General features: G+C 38.5%; 2 protein-coding genes across 11 annotated transcripts in view; one reads left to right on the plus strand and one right to left on the minus strand.

The window, feature by feature from the left end:
* Window positions 1–1,035, plus strand: part of LOC135732762 (phosphatidylinositol-3,5-bisphosphate 3-phosphatase MTMR3) — a 29,256-nt gene extending 28,221 nt beyond the window's left edge. For all 5 annotated transcript variants that reach the window (XM_065251059.2, XM_065251058.1, XM_065251062.1 and 2 more), the window contains one exon: window positions 117–1,035. In XM_065251059.2, coding sequence (XP_065107131.1) covers window positions 117–303 — 187 coding nt within the window. In that variant the 3' untranslated portion in view covers window positions 304–1,035. The remainder of the gene's footprint in view (window positions 1–116) is intronic.
* A 3,847-nt stretch (window positions 1,036–4,882) lies between these two features.
* The window catches only part of cita (citron rho-interacting serine/threonine kinase a), a 79,667-nt gene continuing 64,858 nt past the window's right edge, over window positions 4,883–19,691 (minus strand). For 5 of the 6 annotated variants that reach the window (XM_065251068.1, XM_065251065.1, XM_065251066.1 and 2 more), the window contains 11 exons: window positions 17,351–17,431; window positions 17,062–17,197; window positions 15,315–15,454; window positions 14,814–14,906; window positions 14,613–14,721; window positions 13,359–13,487; window positions 13,199–13,279; window positions 13,005–13,083; window positions 12,739–12,918; window positions 9,245–9,605; window positions 4,883–6,063 (listed from right to left, as the gene is read on the minus strand). In XM_065251068.1, coding sequence (XP_065107140.1) covers window positions 6,040–6,063; window positions 9,245–9,605; window positions 12,739–12,918; window positions 13,005–13,083; window positions 13,199–13,279; window positions 13,359–13,487; window positions 14,613–14,721; window positions 14,814–14,906; window positions 15,315–15,454; window positions 17,062–17,197; window positions 17,351–17,431 — 1,413 coding nt within the window. In that variant the 3' untranslated portion in view covers window positions 4,883–6,039. The remainder of the gene's footprint in view (window positions 6,064–9,244; window positions 9,606–12,738; window positions 12,919–13,004; window positions 13,084–13,198; window positions 13,280–13,358; window positions 13,488–14,612; window positions 14,722–14,813; window positions 14,907–15,314; window positions 15,455–17,061; window positions 17,198–17,350; window positions 17,432–19,691) is intronic. The other variant, XM_065251064.1, reaches the window with a different exon arrangement.

Raw genomic sequence — 19,691 nt, forward strand, 5'->3', positions numbered from 1 at the left:
TTGTAGTAAAACCAATCTGTGTAAAACTTTGAATCTGAGTAACAAAAGTCACTCTGTGTTCAATATACTCCTGCACATTACAGCCCTTCATGTACATTACCTTTTCACCTGTCTAGGAACTGTGGAAATGTGTTCTGCGCCAGCTGCTGTGACCAGAAGGTGGCGGTACAGAGTCAACAACTGTGTGAATCAAAGCATGTGTGTCAGGTGTGTTACGGGCACCTGCGACCCTCGCCCGTTCCACCTGCGCTGCCCCCTGCTGACCTTGAGCTGGAGAATCCCATCGCTGCCAGTTCCAACTGATGGGATATTTTAAGGTGGAAAAAATCATTTGTTTTAAACCTGGATGACTTTCTTCTGTGAAGCACAACGTTCATGTCAGAGTTTCAATGCAATGTAATCAAAAAATAATTATTTATATCGCCAAGTCTTCTGAACACATACATTAGATCTGTTTCTCCTGTACAGCTGCCAAATCTTATTCATGATTTAATTTGTCATGATCACTGAGGTCTTGAGAAGGGCTGCTTTTGAGTTTCACAGAATTAAAGTCATTCTGGTTTTCAGGGTTATTTTGTAATGATGAACTGTCACTTTAAAGGCACCTTCATCCTATTCACACAAATTGTACTTTAATCCTAATTCATGTCGATACTTTCCGAGTTGGCCTGGCTCTAGAAAACGAAATGGTAAAATCTAGAGCCGAAAGATTTTGCACACACTTGATTATCTGTACATTAAATATATCTATATGTATATTATGTCACATGTACAGCTAATGATGAGCATCACGTGATTGAAAACTCAATAGAGGCGCAGTTTGATTAAACAATGAGCAATACATGCAGGATCTTCAAATATATGTTAGGATGACATATCTTCAGTGTGTCTGTCAATGTAAAAGTCCCATAATGCTGCTCTCCGTCTCCGATGGTTTCTGTTCTGGAGCCGTCTGCTGTTAATGCTGTCGCTTATGGAGTCCACAGGGCTCTGAGACGATTGCGTGAATGAAATAAAAGCTCAACACACTGCCAACCTGACTGCTGTCTGACTGATGTACTAGTAAAGAGGGGTTATGATGCTTGTAATGGTCACTGAAAATGCGCTAAAATGTGGCTGCGTTTTGCAAAATCAGAAAAAGCTAAGTGTAATTATTGTGATAAACTATTATGTTGCAAGATTGCATTAGTCGCCGCTAACAGAAGTGCGGTGGCAGGTCCGGCACCTGCTACACATGAGACCCCTTCTCCCTCGCTTCGAAAGGAGGGCAAACACAGGAAAACTGAGTAGTATGACAGATCCATCACAACATTTATAGTGAAAGCGCTCCATGCATTTTCTGTTGTTGAGTCCCCATCATTAAGGTCAATGTTATGCTACAAGGGAAAATTATTTAATGGGCACCAATTATACGTGTGTGTGAACACAACCACCCTACATTGAAATAAATCCACCTGCTTCTTGTTTTTTGATCCTCATTAAACCAAAGCAGTCTCATTAGTCATGCTGTTTTGATTCTCTTATCAATGTGAGGTCACACTGATAAAGCCACGCCCACTTACAGTCCTGCATTATCATAGTTTCCACCCTCAGCGAGTTGTACTCTGTCGACCAGATACTATTGTCTCAGACTGTATTAATCATCAAATATCTATTTTAACTTAAAGCACTCACTGTTTCGAAGGAAGTGAGGAGCTGTAGCGCATTTGCATTTAAAGGTACAGACATTAAAACAGCACGTTTTTGCGTCCACCCAAATAGGGTCATTCTGGACATGCTATAATAAATGATCTGTAAGTATTTTAAGCTGAAACTTCACAGACACATTCTGGGCACACCTGAGACTTATGGCGCTTTTCCATCGCATAGTACCCCACGGTTTGGTTTGGGTCAGCTAACCTCACTTTGAATTGGTTAGCCTTTCCATCTAGTTTAGTATCACTTCGGAGTGGGAGGGATTATAGGCGTGTTGTTATATTTGCGCTGCCTACTGCTGTGACATCATACAAGTAAGAGCGTTGTTGTACACCCCCATGCATTTATTTATTTCTCAGTCGCCACAAAATTAAAATTGGGCAACACAAATAGATGTTTTCACATCACGTTTATCACTACCTCTGTCTCACGTGACAGTTTCTGTTCAAACACCCGTGGCGTTAGTTGAAGCGCTCAGCTGAGCCTCATTTAAAGGCGTTCTAAGCGAATCTGCGAGACGTTAGTTTTTGTTGACGTTTGAATTGTTTTCAAACAGACGGAGCGTAGCGAACTCCTCCCCCTCCCTTCCGTGCTTTCATGAACGCGTCCAACCCCCACCCCCAAATCCTTCTTGTCGTTTATTGGTTAGAATACTTTGTTATGGTTCCTGTTTGTAGGTTTGGCCATTGTGTTGTTATTGCCGTTTGTGAAGTCTGGGCTGTCTACAGATATCACGGTTTTTTACAGATCAGCGGACAGGCAGCAAGCAGATAGTGAGGAGATGTTTTCTGTATGTAACAAAAAATGTTTTATGGTCTAAAACGCGTCAATTCGCTTAGAGCACCTTTAAGTTGCATTTAAGCATATACGCGGACGTGCGCGTCAAATGTGCTGCCGCAAACTGCAAGTCTGGAAAAAACTGTTATGGTGTTCCTGATTCTCAACCTGTGGATGTTTTTCACCGCTAAAAGGGAGTTTGGGAACTTACAGCAAAGCACAGATGACAACATGTGTGCTCGAGACAGCGCAAGCTAGCATGAAGGTAAAGCTAATCTTTTACATTATAGCGATGACGCTGGTAGTGACGATTCTCTCGGACCAATCAGTGATCTACAGTGTTTTCACATCACGTTTTGGTATCAACTCGGGTCGCTTGAAACCCCGACCGAAGTGGTACTAAAAAAAAGTATCGGGTAATTCGTACTGCACCCAATGGAAAAGCCCTCAAAAGTAAGCTGACCCAAACCAAACCAAACCATGGGGTACTATGCAATGGAAAAGTGCCATTATATTACATCTTGTAAAAAGGCCATAATAGGTGCCCTCAGGGGCGTCATGCACCAATTTTTTTTTTTGGGGGGGGGGGGCAGAGTGTGCACAGTTCACAGAAATTTGTGCATACACAGACATCAAACGAATTATATTATAGAGCTTTCAGTCTTTTCCATGGCACTTACATTTCTAACAATATGAGCGCCCCTGCCTTCGTGCAAAAAACTCCAAAATAAAAGTGTTGACTCAATTTCATATCAAATAATATTCAATCGGAATAATGACATGATATTGGTATCATATTTAAAACAGAAACGACATGTTTTGTTTAATGACTTGTTTAATTGTGTCATTAATGCATTTTGCACAACAACTGCATTATGAAATTAATGTAATTTTAAATCCATAAAGTATAAAAACAACGAAAATGACATTAGCTATAGCCACGTGATTGATTTTAATGTTCAATCATGATTAAAAAAAATATGTTTAGATAAAATGATTGGAGGAACGAATTTTTGCATTAAATTTTACCTCATATGTGAGCATGTGTGATCCCGCGCCCACGTGAACTCTGGCGAACTTTGGCGTTGTGCCAAGCAGATGAATCTTGAAATTTCTACTAATATAACGTCGAGACGGTCACATTTTAAACCCTACATTTTCTACACAGAGGAGGTTAACTGCACATTACCGTACTGGGGTTTGAAAATGTGAGCGTTTCTTGCACGTTTTAATTCCTCAGATAGTCAAATGCAGCAGCAACATGAAAGCTCGTGAGCGCCCTCACGCTGATGACGTCTGCGGCTGCTCTGACTGCAGCGCCTGCCGCCAGAAAGTAATGTAACATGTTCAAAACACTATCATAACGGCAAAAATCTCTGAAAAGTGACACGGATGCAGCACAGAATTAATAATATTGTGCATATTTAACAGATTAAAAGACAAGTTACCGATTGAAGGACGCTTGTTTGATTTTCAGGTTGCATGCAAAATCCATTTGGCTCAAAAAACCAAGGGGGCATGTGCCCCCTCAGTTTGAATGGGCATTACGCCTCTGGGTGCCCTTTAAAAATTATTTTGAGCCAGCCTAGCATGTTTGTTTAAAAGTTTGCAGCTCCTAAAAAGTTTTTATGAAGCCCTTTTTTGTATTTGGCTGTAAGTAATGGTACAAAATAAGATATTTTTTTATCTATAAAAGTTTTTTATTGGGTTACACCTTACTGTAATCGAAACCAAGAATCGTTAGGAATTGGAATCCGATAAGTGGAATCGAATTTGGAATTGGAATCAATCAATTAAAAATGATGCCCAACACGATGCTTGGCCCGACATATATATAAACTCTTTCCCCACCAATAACTCGTCAATTAAGAGAAAACACTTCCCTGCCAATGACGAGTATTTCCGGCTTTCCGCAATACCGCTATTATCCACCAGGTGGCAACTTATACAACCCGAAAGTAACACCTCACGTGAAAGAACTTGTGTATGTTTAAAGGATCGCTCTGAATCCAATCTCTATATAAAGTCCTTCACAAAAACGCAATTACCTCAGCTTTGTAATCAAAATTGTGTGTTTTTGGAAAACCTACCCATATTTAAGAGGTGATAACATTTTTTTTTAAATAGGATGAAACAGGGTTTTGAGAGGGTCTGCTCTTTCATTTGACATATTACATGTTTATATATTTAAAGAAGAACATTTTCTGCAAGGCATTAAACGTTTGTGAAAATCATTAAAAATGTTGGCGCTGGCTGGCAACTTAAAAAAAAAAAAACGCTGACGGGGAAAGAGTTTATAGTCAAACATATACTGTAGTAGTCTCAGTTATGACTATAATCTTAAATGCAATTATAAAGTAAACAGCATTTTTAATAAACCACTAGAAAAAAAGACAAGCAAAGGTTGAGATAAAGATAGATCTTTGTTTAATAGTGGCTATAGATAATGCTATTTGACCATAATTATAAAAAAGAAAAGATCAAACAAGATACGCTACATCTCTGGTCAGCAGTTTGTTAACATCGGCATCATTTAGCGCAAAATGAAGAGCATCAAACACAAGAAACAGAAATGAAAAGCAGAAACAGAAGAAACCCTTTGAATCGTCTCCATGCGACAGTCAAGACATCACCGCACGAATGAACCGAATGGTGTTAATAGATAACGCTAAATAGAGATTCCTGTGTGGACGGCAGCGTCGCATGAAATAACAACAGAACTGTGATTCATACATTCTTATCCTGAGGTCAAGAGTTCATCAGGGCCTGAAGACAAAATCCCGGTGGAAGCGAAGCGTTCTCGCTCTGTGCTATTGAAAAAGCGGACGACACTACAGCAGCAGATTTCTTAAATTGTCTTCAAAAAACGAACACATTTGTTGAGCTTGAAAAGGAATCGGTCTACGAGTGTTACAGGCAGATGCACACCAGCTTGATTCAAGCGAAATGTTTCACTTTAAAGCGTCATGGACATTTACATGGTTCAGATTGAGACATCCAAGACGGGAACGTTACAAACGAGTTCTCGCATTTCATTTCTTAACAAAAATAGACACGGCTCAACAAGCCTTGATATTCGCTTTTATATCGTCTCGTATAAAATCACACGGGCCTATATACAAGAGTGACTTGACATTCGGAGATTTTACAAAGTTCCCGTTTCATCAAGACGTCACTGGGGATTCTGGGGAAGTGCGGGAAGGTTGACGGACAAGAAAGAGGAAACCAAAAGGAAGTAAGAGGTACAGAAATATCAGGACGAACGACGAGCAAAACTCATTCTCATTCTTACCCACTTTAGTGTTTCTCGTTCACTGAACATCGGATCAAGTCATCTAATAATACTTTCAGAAATGTTAGCCCTAGCTGGCCAGATCGTAGTGTTGTTAATAAACAGTGTTAATATTAATCTAAGGCCATGTAGAGCCAGACATTGTGCTCTGTGTAAGATTGACATCACTGAAATGAGATTGGACGTCACGTGGTTACATGATTCCTGTCCGTGGTCAGATGTTTATTCGAATCGGATGTTCTGGGGGCGTGGTCTTCAGATACAGCGCTGATCATTTAAACCGATGACTGATCCCACACCTGCTGGACACAAACGAGCCACACATCAGCACATGGTGATTATATCATTGCAGGTACATTTGGTTCCCACTCCAAATTCGTTATTTTCTCACATGGTTATTATTAACTGGGGCTCATTGTCATGGATCACAAAATCAGGGTTCCCACTCTAAGTCAAATGTCAAATTCACTGACTAAAAAGATGAATTTCCATGACCTACGTGTACACTGTGAGTTTATAAAAATGTAGCTTAAACGTGTGAAATGAATAAACAGTGCCAATAAACAGCTGTTTAAATTGTAGTCAGCCGAGGCTTGGACCGGGCTAACAAATAGCTAACAAGCGGATTACTTAGTATTTTGATAAACTAAAATTTAAAGTGACAAACAAAATTACTGATATTCCATGACTGTACTCAAACTATAAAATTCCTTGACTTTCAAAGTCTGGAAAAGACCTTTTAAAATTCCATGATTGATATTCCAGAAATTCCATAACCCATGGGAACCCTGGGATTACATTTGGTAAATACAAACTAAAATGTAAAGTGACAACCAAAATTCCTGATATTCCATGACGGTAATAAAACTATTAAATTCCTTGACTTTCAATGTCTGGAAAAGACCTTTTAAAATTTCATTATTGATATTCCAGAAATTCCATTACCCATGGGAACCCTTGGATTTCATTTTGATAAATAAAAACTAAAATTTAAAGTGACAATCAAAATTCCTGATATTCCATGACTATACTAAAACTATAAAATTCCTTGACTTTCAAAGTCTGGAAAAGACCTTTTAAAATTCCATGATTGATATTCCAGAAATTCCATAACACATGGGAACCCTGGGATTACATTTGGTAAATACAAACTAAAATTTAAAGTGACAACCAAAATTCCTGATATTCCATGACTATACTAAAACTTTTTAATTCCTTAAGTTTCAAAGTCTGGAAAATACTTTTTTAAATTCCATTATTGGTATTCCAGAAATTCCATGACCTGTGGGAACCCTGGGATTACATTTTGATAAATGCAACTAAAATTTAAAGTGACAACCAAAATTCCTGATATTCCATGACTGTACTAAAACTATATAATTCCTTGACTTTCAATGTCTGAAAAAGACCTTTTAAAATTCCATATTGATATTCCAGAAATTCCATGACCCATGGGAACCCTTGGATCACATTGATAAATGCAAACTAAAATGTAAAGTAACAAACAAAATTCCTGATATTCCATGACTATACTGAAAATTTGAAATTCTGTGACTTGCAAAGTCTGAAAAAATACATTTTAGAATTCCATGATATTCCAGAAATTCCATGACCCGTGGGAACCCTGGGATTAGATTGATAAACGCAAACTAAAATGTAAAGTAACAAACAAAATTCCTGATATTTCATGACTATACAAAAACTTTTACTTCCCCAACTTTCAAAGTCTGGAATAGACCTTTTAAAATTCCATGATTGATATTCCAGTAATTCCATGACCCATGGGAACCCTGGGATTACATTTTGATAAACACAAACTAAAATATAAAGTGACAACCAAAATTCCTGATATTCCATGACTGTAGGGGAGAGCGGGGTATGTTGTCACACTTTTCACACTGTCTAACATTTACTGAGCACCATACATCAAAATGGTATAAATCTCATACCAAATGAAAGAAGGAAGTCTTGGGCACATATGTTGTATTCATAACATCTTTATATCTTATCTCATTACAGAGTTGTAGACTGTTGAATAGTGACTGTGCACTTGTGACAATTTGCCCCATCGGAGGGTAAGTTGTCACACTAGGGCGGGTAAGTTGTCACACTAGATTATCTAAAAATAAGAACACAACTACTTAATTGTGAATATTGATTTTAATTTTTAAACTCAAACCAAACTGGAAATATAAACATCCGTGCCTGGAGAATCTGGAAAAACAATTATTTCAATCCAAATAATGCACATTTCAATTAAGTGGCAAGACCACTTTACTTTGAACTTTGGTTTAAATGTTCTATGGCTTTCACATAAAACCAGATAACTGAATGGAACGCTGCAGATAACTTGCTTAACTTAACATGTTTAACCTCTGAACAAAAGAGATGCCCTGTATGACTAATAGGACTCATCTCCAGAATCACAATTCTGACACACATAAATTGCCTGGCCTGAGGTGCAAGCATCATGGGCCCAATTGTTGCATTTTACACATTTTACCCAGGTCTCCTTTGGACGACTCTTTGAAAATGGCTCTACACAGACGAGGCAGAAGCACTCTTCATCATCTGATGATGACTCTTGCATGATTTTTCTTCTTTTAGCTGCCTTGTTTTTCATAGGTCCAGATTTCTGCTTCCCTTTCTTTTGAAACAGCTTTTTGCTAGATTGAGGCTTATTCTTTTCTATATCATGTTTTCTGAGCATGTTCGATGTGTTTGTTTGTACAGGGGCAAGTTGTCAGATGTGACGACTTGCCCCAAAGTCATTGAGACAACTTGCCCCATACTTACTTGTGTGCTAATGTTGTCTAAATCTCAAGTTTAGCTCATCATATCACTTTAGCTAAAGTATCAAAAGACACTTTACGGTCTCCTCTATTTTGTGCAAAATAATCATTTTAAACATTCACACCTAACAAAGTTGTATTGCATAAAATGTAAAGTGATTTTTTTTTACTTTTTAAGCAGAAAAATAAGAAAATTGTGCTAACCTCAGATTACAGTGATCTTGACCACATGTGAACAGGAAGTTGACTATAGAAGAAGAAGTCACATAAAGTGGCTATTTGATTTTTGAGATAGAGCCTCTAGTGTTGGAGTTATGAACAGTGTGACAACTTACCCGTGTGACAACTTACCCCGCTCTCCCCTACTAATCTATAAAATTCCTTGACTTTCAAAGTCTGGAAAAGACATTTTAAAATTCCATGATTGATATTCCAGAAATTCCATAACCCATGGGAACCCTGGGATTACATTTTGATAAATGCAAACTAAAATTTAAAGTAACAAACAAAATTCCTGATATTCCAGGACTATACTAAAAATATAAAACTCCCTGACTCTCAATGTCTGGAATAGACCTTTAAAAATTCCATGATATTCCAGAAATTCCATGACCCGATGGAATATAGCAATATAATATTTTCTAAGATCTCAGTAATATGAAAGAATTGTTTTATAAGCCTTTCTGACCTTGTTTACCGTGTTAATGGGCGTGCGTGCCGATCCCGTGTGCAGTCTTTGTCGGGGTTCTTCGAACGCCCGGCCGGGCGACCTTTCTCTGCGCAGATCCATCACCCGCCCTGGTGAGCGGTCCAAACGAGGGTCCATCAATCTCCCGGGTGATCTCTCTATCCTCTGCTCGGTGAGACGGCCTGGTGACTTCTCTCTATCGAGGGGCCGTGCGGGAGATTTGTCACGGCGGAACTCGGTCCGAGCCTCCCGGTAACGGTGAGGGGTTCCGGGTTGATGGATTCCCTCCTGTCCGGCAGGCGTTGAGGCCAGACGTTTAGAGATGTGCTCGTTGTAAGAGGGAGGGCCGCGCTTGTTTGGGCTGTGGGAAACAATAAAGAGCACCGGGTGAGAATTCAAAAGTGTGAGATTTTCTGTGGTATTCTTCTACAGGTTATCTTGGTAAATGTTTGTTGTAGGGGTGCACCGATACAAAGCGTCTGTGTCGATACTAATATTCGATTACTTATAATGACATTTACCGATACTGATAGATGCTTTTCACGCCTTGTTTCAAATGATGTCATGAAAACTTAGAAATGTTGTCATCCAATTCAAAATAATCACACAGTATGAGTCCTGATGCCTTTGATTGTCAGGATCTAATCTGGCCTGTCCCTCGGCTGTTTTTTAACAATCGGCCAATGTCTGATAGTGGGAAAAGTTGCTTTTATTTGCCAATACCGATTATTATCGGCCGATATATTGGTGCATCCCTATTTTGAAGGGTTCACATATAGAGAATTTTTTTACTGTGCTGTAAAATTTCACCAGTGAAAGATAAACCACACGACCCATCTGCTGTATAAACCAGTGACCATTATTAAATCAAAACATTACTCACCACAAAACACGTCGTCTCATAAACACCATCACATCAATCATACGTCAACAAATGTAGAGATTAACAAACAGTAAGAACTAATGTTGAGACATCATAGACATCAACAGCATGAATCATGTAGAAATCTCAATTGTGTATTCAAGAGAAAATCATTGCATCTTGTGCCATAAAATAAAATCTGCTAACATTTAAAATTGACAGTATGTCATATGACAGATTATATAAATGTGTTAAGATTTAAAGGTCCCATGAAATCAAAACTGACAATTTTTATTTTTAAATGGAATATCACATTCTTTTTTTGTCTTCATTCTAAACTATTTATCCAAGTGGGTCTTGTTAAATTCTGAAAATGTACTTTCACCCTCTTGTGACGATAATTCTTTGATGACATCAGCTAGACGGCTTGGGCGGAGCATCTGTTAACCCCGCCCCCTCCAACTTTCAGTCTGCTGCGAGTTCCATTTCTGAATGAAATATTAAGTTTCTATATCCAATCAAATCAGAGTGGAAACTCAAACACTATTTCCTTGTGTGATTTTAGATGCATTCGGCGGCACAAGAATCAACAATGCATTTTGGATAGAAAATCTGTCCGACTTTAGGAGCTGCCTCACGATCACATGTGGCACCAAAGTACCGCGAGAGCAAGACGAGACGCTGCAGTTGCCTCCAAACCAGCTGCGAAAGCTTTGATGGTGACATACTTTAATCTTATTGGCCAGACTCGCTGACAACAACAATCATGTGCATCATGATTGTAAAATATAACCTTAAAGGAATATTCCATTTTCTTAAAAGAAAAATCCATTTAATTTACTCACCACCATGTCATCCAAAATGTTGATGTCTTTCTTTGTTCAGTCGAGAAGAATTTTTTTTTTTTTTTGAGGAAAACATTGCAGGATTTTTCTCATTTTAATGGACTTTAATAGACACCAACAATTAACACTTAACTCAACACGTAACAGTTTTTTAAAGAGTTTCAAAGGACTCTAAACGATCCCAAACGAGGCATAAGGGTCTTATCTAGCGAAACGATTGTCATTTTTGACAATAAAAATAACAAATATACACTTTTAAAGCACAACTTCTCGTCTAGATCCAGTCCAGCGCGACCTAACGTAAATGCGTCGTGACGTAGGGAGGTCACAAACGCACATTTGCGGACCATTGTAAACAATAAACTGACACAAAGACATTAATTTAGTATCAGTTGACATACAACAACGTAGGAACGGTCCTCTTTCAAGACACTTGTAAACACTGGGGCGGAGTTTCGCGTTCATCCTCTGTGACCTCTTGACGTCATGACATATTGCGTGGGGTCACGCTGGTGCATCACGACCGGATCTACACGAGAAGTTGTGATTTAAAAGTGTATATTTGTTATTTTTCTTGTCAAAAATGACAATCGTTTTGCTAGATAACACCCTTATGCCTCGTTTGGGATCGTTTAGAGTCCTTTGAAACTCTGTTGAAAAAAACTGTTACGTGTTGAGTTAAGTATTAATTGTTGGGCTCTATTAAAATGAGAAAAATCCTGCAATGTTTTCCCAAAAAACATAATTTCTTCTCGACTGAACAAAGAAAGACATCAACATTTTGGATGACATGGTGGTGAGTAAATTATCTGGATTTTTCGTTTAAGAAAATGGAATATTCCTTTAATATGTTATACATTTATTCAAATAAAAGTGAAAAGAATTTAGACTTCATTTTATTGGTATTTAATAATATATATTTATCTGTAACTCGTTTTTATTATTATATTTCACACAATATAAAGCAGCACACATTTAATACAAAGTTGCTAAAATGTTTGCATATCTTACAAATATAACATCTGATCCACTTTATCTGTGATAAAAAAGCAAACAGCGCGACCACGAAATCAAGCAGAAAGTGTCCGACTTGACAGCCTTCCCCGTCTGGAGTCGGCAGATCTCGCCAGTCGGTCGATTTACTCGAAAATACGTCACAATATCGAAGTAAAGTCAATCGCGACTTCCTGTTAGCAGAGACTTAGTGAATGAATTCAGATTGTTTCTTTAAAAAAACACATCTTTATTTGTCAATTTTAAAATCGCTGTACTGTTACTCCTTCGAACAAATAAAAAAAGCTCCTTTCTTCCTGTGAAGAAAAGGGAGAACGAGTAAAAAATCTGGACTAATGACAGACTTAAATTGACAAGGGGCTTCACAGTGGATGTGGCATACAGTTCTTAATCGATCTTTTTATTTCTATGCAGACTTTTGTTCATAAAATCTGATATTTTTTTTTTTACTGTTCACAGTACCAAACTGCTAGATGTTGCTAGCATTAAAACTTTTACCCAGACACTTTTCACTGCTTCATAAGGTTGAATTAGTTTTAACATGGAGTCTTAGAGATTATAAAACTGTCTGGCGTACGTGAACTAAACAAAACGTGTAGGTCACCATGGTTTTTGTCACCTAATGGAGAGGCAGTCTTTTCAAAATAAATCATATCTCATATCTCATGCACCTTCTTTGAAGATCACAGCTGTAGGGTTGTGATGGCAGGATCGATCCTGGATATAGCTGACTGAGCCCTATGTGTAGTCAATAGTGCAGCGTATCAACTGACCTGCGCGTCGAGCCGTTCCTCTGCGGTTCAGCGGACGACCCGTCCTGAGTCAGGTTTCCTTTACAGCAGATAACTCGCAGTTTGTTCTGGTAGGACGATGCCAGGTACACGGCACCAGATGAGATGGCCGGGCCCAGGTATCGAGGGTTAGGAATGTCCAGGTGTGCGTAGGCATGTGGACTGAACACACACACAAACAAAGACACGATTCAACTTGCGTCTCTTCACAAAGTAAAAATAAAAAGACAAATCTGAGTTTTTTTTACCCAAGCGCAGAGTGACTCTGAACCTCAATGACATCCAGCGAGTTGAAGTAGGTTACAAACAGATAGGGCTCTCTGTATGCTGTTAGGAAAAGTCAACAAAAGATTTGTATTCATTCTTTGTATAAATGAGCTTTAAACTATTGATCTAAGGCAACCAGTTCATCTTTAATGATCAACATTTAACACAGTTTTACCGAAGGACAAAGGCAGGCGACTCCATTTGATGTCATCGGTGCGACTCCTGCGGCCGTACGCGTCCACAAACACTCCAAATTCTGTATGAACGATGAAACGTTTATAAACAACACAATTGCAGATTTTCGCATCGGTTATGGTTTAAGGTTGCACACGCACCGTGGAAGCAAAGCAGATATTCGACTTTCTGAGGGGAGCTGGACACCTGGATGATGGAGATCGGGAAACTGTGAGAGGAGGCAGCGAACACAGCCGAAGCCAAAGTCACGTCGTTCTTATCCAAGAACTCTGAAAACACATAAAAACACAATGATGAATTAACATCAGAAACTACAGTAGTGAAGAAAAAATAATATGTTGAATTTATATCAAAGATATTAGATTGAGCACTCTTATTGCTCTCGACTCTTAAAAGAGAAACTGCTAAATTTTTAGGGGTACACCGATAAATGTTGATATACACTAATCGCACAGCCGATATTATTCACAGCTATTTCATGTACTAAAGTTTTTGATCAGTAAGTCCTTATCGATATGAAATCACTTTTAGTTTGACTCATTCATAACATGCATTTGAAAAAGCAACACTCGTCAAACATAATTACTAAACATATTCTTTATAAATCATGAAAATACCTGAAAAGGTTTGAAGAACAACAATATAAATATATCTTTAAGCCATTTCCTGAAGTTGCATGTCATCACAGTTTCTGCACGAGAGCGGCCTCTGGATTTAGTGGCATTTCACCGTAATTCATTTAGAAGCATAGCAACCATCATCGGCCGATATATCGGGGCACCCCTAGAAATTTTCCATAATCTCTTTGAATGACTAAAGGCCAAAGTGTAGTACACTGTGCGTGTACATAAAAAACAGACTTTACTCAGGGATGCAAACTTGTCAGGGGTGAAAAAAGTGACACTCGAGATAGATATCCAAGGAATAATTAACCACGGGCCGTTGAATTACTTTAAAATAATGCACACACCCCAGATGGTAATGTTGCACAAAGCCGTTCTGTTTACACAACAAGGCTTCCACATAAATGTGGCGACTGCGGTTGTGTAAACGCGACCAAAAAGATTTCACAGGTGCTGCGCAATTCGACTAAAGTATATCTAACATTGATTCATGAGTTGGGTATGTGCACTCAATCTGCGCAGATTGCATAAACTTCGGCAAAAGTTTGCATCCCTTATACTCCAGGATTAAGTGGACTACAGGTGATGATGACATCACTTCCTGTGATAAACCTGACAGATCTCCAGATCCCATTCAAAAGCAGTTTTCTGCTGTTTATTGATATGCATGTAAATGCATGAAAACCGTTTTTTTATAATAGGCTGATTTTTGACGGACATCCGGTGTGTTTGGTGCAGGTATTAATGCATTCAGTGTGTTGATCATCTCACCTTCGAGCACATACTGCTTCATCTCAATCTCATAGAATTTATTTGTGCCGATGATGATGCTGTAGCCGGTGAAGTGAATGCAACTGCAGGGTTCAGACGTCTCAATCTCCTACAGACAGAAAATCGTGTGTCAATCTTTTTTCAATTCAGCATGCTGTGGGGTTCAATTCATTTTACACTTACAAAAACTTTATACGTCACCTTTCTAATGCAGAACTTGTTGAGTGTGTCATTGTAGCGTAGTATGGTGATTTTATTGGGCATCGCAGCACAAATACACATCCCATTTTCAATCTAAAACACAGACACTTTATTCTTTAATATCTTGTTATCACCCGAACCAACAGCAATACTCATACAGTAAAAAACCATGTCTGTCAATATATTGAAAACGACATCATTTATAACTCAGTAGTAGAGCATTGTGATAGCAGTGCAAAAAGTCATGGGTTTGAATACATACTGGTAAAAATGCTTGTAATGCACTGCAAGTTGCTTTAGATAAAACTGTCTGCCATGCATCATCCTTTTTTGTAGTTAGCACAATAGGTGAAAAGTAGGATAATGTCCAGGCATTAAATAAAGTGTTAACTTTTACAATAAAGTGTCACTCCATACTGTTCATCTATTACTGTAGTGTCCGATCACATTATACAGATAAAAACTGGTGCATGTTTGTGCGAGTGATTTAGGTGTAAATACCTTTCCAGAAGCAAACAGATGGCAACCCTTCACTGCCTCAAAGATATATGGACTGAGATCCAGCTGTGCGGGTAAATGAGACTGAGCCAGAGACTGTTTGACCCGTTTAATATCCACCAAACACAGAGCACGCTCCTCACCTGAACACACAGACACAAGCACACAGAGAGTCAGAGAGAGAGAGAGAGAGAGAGAGTCAGTCAGTTAAGGAGCTGCAGCTCCCCCTTGTGTTTTTTAGACAGATGTGCAATCATTGTGGTGATCTAAAATCATGCAATGAGATGATTATTTAATCATTGTGACTAGGGCTGGGTATCGATTCAGATGTTCCAAATCGATTCGATTTCGATTCACAAGCTATCAAATCGATTCGATTCCGATTCTCGATTAAATTTTCGATTACGGTTCTATGGTAGGTTTTTATACTCGATTCAACTCAATGAATATAGATTTAATACACATACTATATTAATAAAAAAGAACAGAGAACAGCAGTTTACAAGTGGGTAATTAATAAAAAGAAATTAAAAGCCACAACACGTCTTGCTTGCAAAATCTAAAATGCTTCCATTCCTCCGTTCAATGTTTGCGGAAATAAATATGGAAAAAAAACCCGATTCTGCTCTTTGAGAATCGATTTTTAATCGACCACGTTTTAAAAACCGATTAATCGAAAAATCAATTTTTTTGCCCAGCCCTAATTGTGACAGCCCTAGCAGGCACTAACATCAAGGGCATTACGACGACATAGAGCCCCATATATGGTAAAGACAACGTCTGCAGAAAAAGCTGAAACTTTTTTGCGAATTAAGGGATTTTTATAAAAAAATTTGGCATTTTCATCATTCGTTTCTTAAGCTTTATTTCAAAGTGCACATAAAAATCAGTGTGATGGAAACCCAGCTAATGAGAGAGAGAAATTTGAATTTTAAAAGGACTTTAATTTTGTTCACGCAGTCCTCATACAAGAAAATATACTAATACCCAAAAACCAACACAAAAAACGTACAACATCAAAGGCTTATAACAACAAAAAATCAATTACACTTACTTTAGAATTGGCATAAATTAAAAAAAAATCTTGCAAAGAGCTTCTTCATAACACCACTGATCAATAAAAAGTAGTGCTGGGTAAAGATTAATCGCATACAAAATAAAAGTGATTTTTTTGCATAATATTCAAGTGTGTGCTGTGCGTAATTATTATGTATATATAAATACACACACATTCATCTATTTATTTAAGAAACATTTACATGTGTGTGTGTATATATATATATATATATATATATATATATAAAAATTTAAATGTTTATGCATGTGTGTGTTTTTAAATATACATAATAATTACACACACACACATAACGCAAAAAATAACTTTTATTTTGTATTTGTATTCTTCTGAAGATAAGCACAACTTCTTTCCTGTTTTTCTTTCAATCTTGTTCTTTCTGCTGACATAAAGTTTAGCTTGACCCACTATAAAATAAAAGTTGGCTTTTCTTTCTGATCAAAAAATGATATTTTTTCGTCCAAAAATAAAACTCACAGAAGACAACATCTCCCATTATTTGCATTTACTCTTTATCGCACAAGTCAAAAACCACCTCAAGCCAGCGTAAAAACTTTTTTGCATATTAATGGATTTTTAACACTCGTTTTATTATGCGATACTTTAAAATGCACATAAAATCAGTGTGATGGAAACCCAGAGAGAGATAGAGAGAGACAAACAAACAGAACTGACCAGTGATCATAAGCAGTTTGTCAAGGTCTTTAAGAATCTGGATCTGGAATACTGAGTCCAGTCCTGGGATGTGTGTCAGTGAATTCTTAATGACATTGAGAGCATACAGACCCTCTTCTGAACCCACCAACACAATCTGAAACACATACACATACAGTACACACGATCACGTGATTGAATACACGAGGGGTTGATTACATAGAACACATACATGTTTTATCTGAACCAAGTTTAATGTAAAAGCGTGTTAGATGATGGTTCAACTTATGCAAGAACGCATCCTACGCACCTGGTCAGTCAGAGGTAAAGTACAATTTATATCCAGCCGGTCATCTCCTTCTAACTTCAGTAAAGAGTTACCCAAGAGCTTCTTTATATGATGAACCACAGACAAAGAGAGAGAGAGGTGCAGAAAATGGTTAATAAAGACACAGGTTACTAACTTTACTCTTTAAGGACACATTTAACTGCGGGGACAAGCGACAGCATTCAGATGAGCAGGGAGGTCAGTCGAAGCAGCAGAGAGCGACACTGTTTGCTTTCAGCGTCCGCCAGTGTTTCATGCAGGATTTGTCTTTGCGTTTGGGTTGTGTGGTGCTCCCGTTCAGAACATAGTACCACATGGGTCAGGTCGTGTCAGCTCACTTTACTTTCGCTCAGTTTGCTTTTAGTACCACTTCATAGTTGAAGAGATTATAGACGGTTTCATCGGATGCACGTGCGGTGACGTGATACGCGTCTGGTCGGAACTTTACTTCCGGTTTCTGTTTGTTTAATGGTCTGACTAGTTGCTAAACTGAACTCTTGAACAAAAACCTTGTCGAAAATAACAAAAGTTTTAGTTTCCTAGGTAATCTATGTGTTGTTTATTTTGCTTGTTATATAAATAAACTACGTTTAAAGTATGGAGCGAATTTTGTGCCAAAATTTTACAAACAAATCCAGCATTTTGCAAACAAACTCAATCTGCTTTGCAAAGGGAAAACTTGACTCGCAAACAAACAGAAAACGCTTTGCAAATAATAAAGGCAATTTGAGAGAAAATGCAGAGGTGTTACAAATATGTACTGTGTTTTGTAAATGTCACCATGATTTTTTCACAAATGTGACCATGATTTTCTCACAAATGGGACTCACATTTGTGAGAAAATCATGGTCACATTTGTGAGAAAATCATGGTCACATTTGTGAGAAAATCATGGTCCCATTTGTAAAAAAATCATGGTCACATTTACAAAACACAGTACATATTTGTAACACCTCTGCATTTTCTCTCAAATTGCCTTTATTATTTGCAAAGCGTTTTCTGTTTGTTTGCGAGTCAAGTTTTCCCTTTGCAAAGCAGATTGAGTTTGTTTGCAAAATGCTGGATGTGTTTGTAAAATTTTGGCACAAAATTCGCTCCATATTAAAGGACTTTGTTGTTATTTTTCCTTTACAGGGTTTACCGGAAGTTACCTAATGACCACGAAAGCCGCTTGTTTATGTTGTTACTGCTGAAACCGTCTATAGGCGTGTTGTAGTATTTGTGCTGCCTACTGCTGTGACATCATAAAAAAAGTGGGAGCGAGCATCGTTGTAATGCAGTGTTTCCCATACATTCATTTATTTCGCAGTCTGCCCCAAAATCAAAATTTCCCACCACAAATATGTTCGCACATCATGTTTATCCCTATCTCTGTCTCACAGGACAGTTTGTGCACAAACACCAGTGTCGTCGGTCGACGCGCTTCACTGAGCCTGCAAAAAAAGCTGTGCATACATGCGGACGTGTGCATCCACAAACTGCAAGTCTGGAAAACATTGGAATGGTTTCCTGATTCTCAGCCTGTGAATGTTTTTCACCGCTAAATGGAGTTTGGGAACTCATAAATGACAACAGGTTTGCTCAAGACAGCTCACGCATGAAGATAAAGCTAAGCTTGCATTTAGCGATGACACTGGTAGTGACGATTCTCTCAGACCAATCAGTGATCTACGGTGTTTTCACCTCACGTTTTAGTATCAGCTTGGAACCCCAACCGAGGTGGTCAAAAAATTTTTTTTGGGTACTATGTACTGTTCCCAGGGGAAAAGCCCCCAAAAGTAAGCAGACACAATCCGACCTGTGGGGTACTATGCAATGGAAAAGCGCCATACTACAGAAGCATCACCATTAAACATCACTGCAGGAAACAAAAGCTACTGTCTAATGCTGAATTCACACCAAACACGGTAGAGGCGGCAAAAATGCGCTATTCGCACATAGTTGGACGCTTAACATTTTGAGTTTACTCGCTTCATTCGCCCGTAAAATTCTAGTCATTCGAGACATTCACGCAAAAATTCGCTTCATGGGAGGGGTTTCTGCGACTCCAGTCGCTTCCTGCAATCACGTCACTACTAGAGCAAGCTCCTGATTGGTTAACGCGGCACGATTTTTCAGATTTTTCAACTTGCGGCTTGCGCGTTTCTCACGGCAACGCTCAATTCGCGTGAACTAGACGCGCAAATGAGGTGGATTCGCGTCTACCACGCCATGCTAAACGACTCGTGCGGCAAGACCTCCAGATGCGCGTAAGCGCGTCTTTACATTGACTTAACAATGAAATCACTCGCCCCTGACGCCTCTATCGTGGCTGGTGTGAACG

The sequence above is a fragment of the Paramisgurnus dabryanus genome, chromosome 5 (genome assembly GCF_030506205.2).
Source record: "Paramisgurnus dabryanus chromosome 5, PD_genome_1.1, whole genome shotgun sequence".
Lineage (NCBI taxonomy): Eukaryota > Metazoa > Chordata > Actinopteri > Cypriniformes > Cobitidae > Paramisgurnus > Paramisgurnus dabryanus.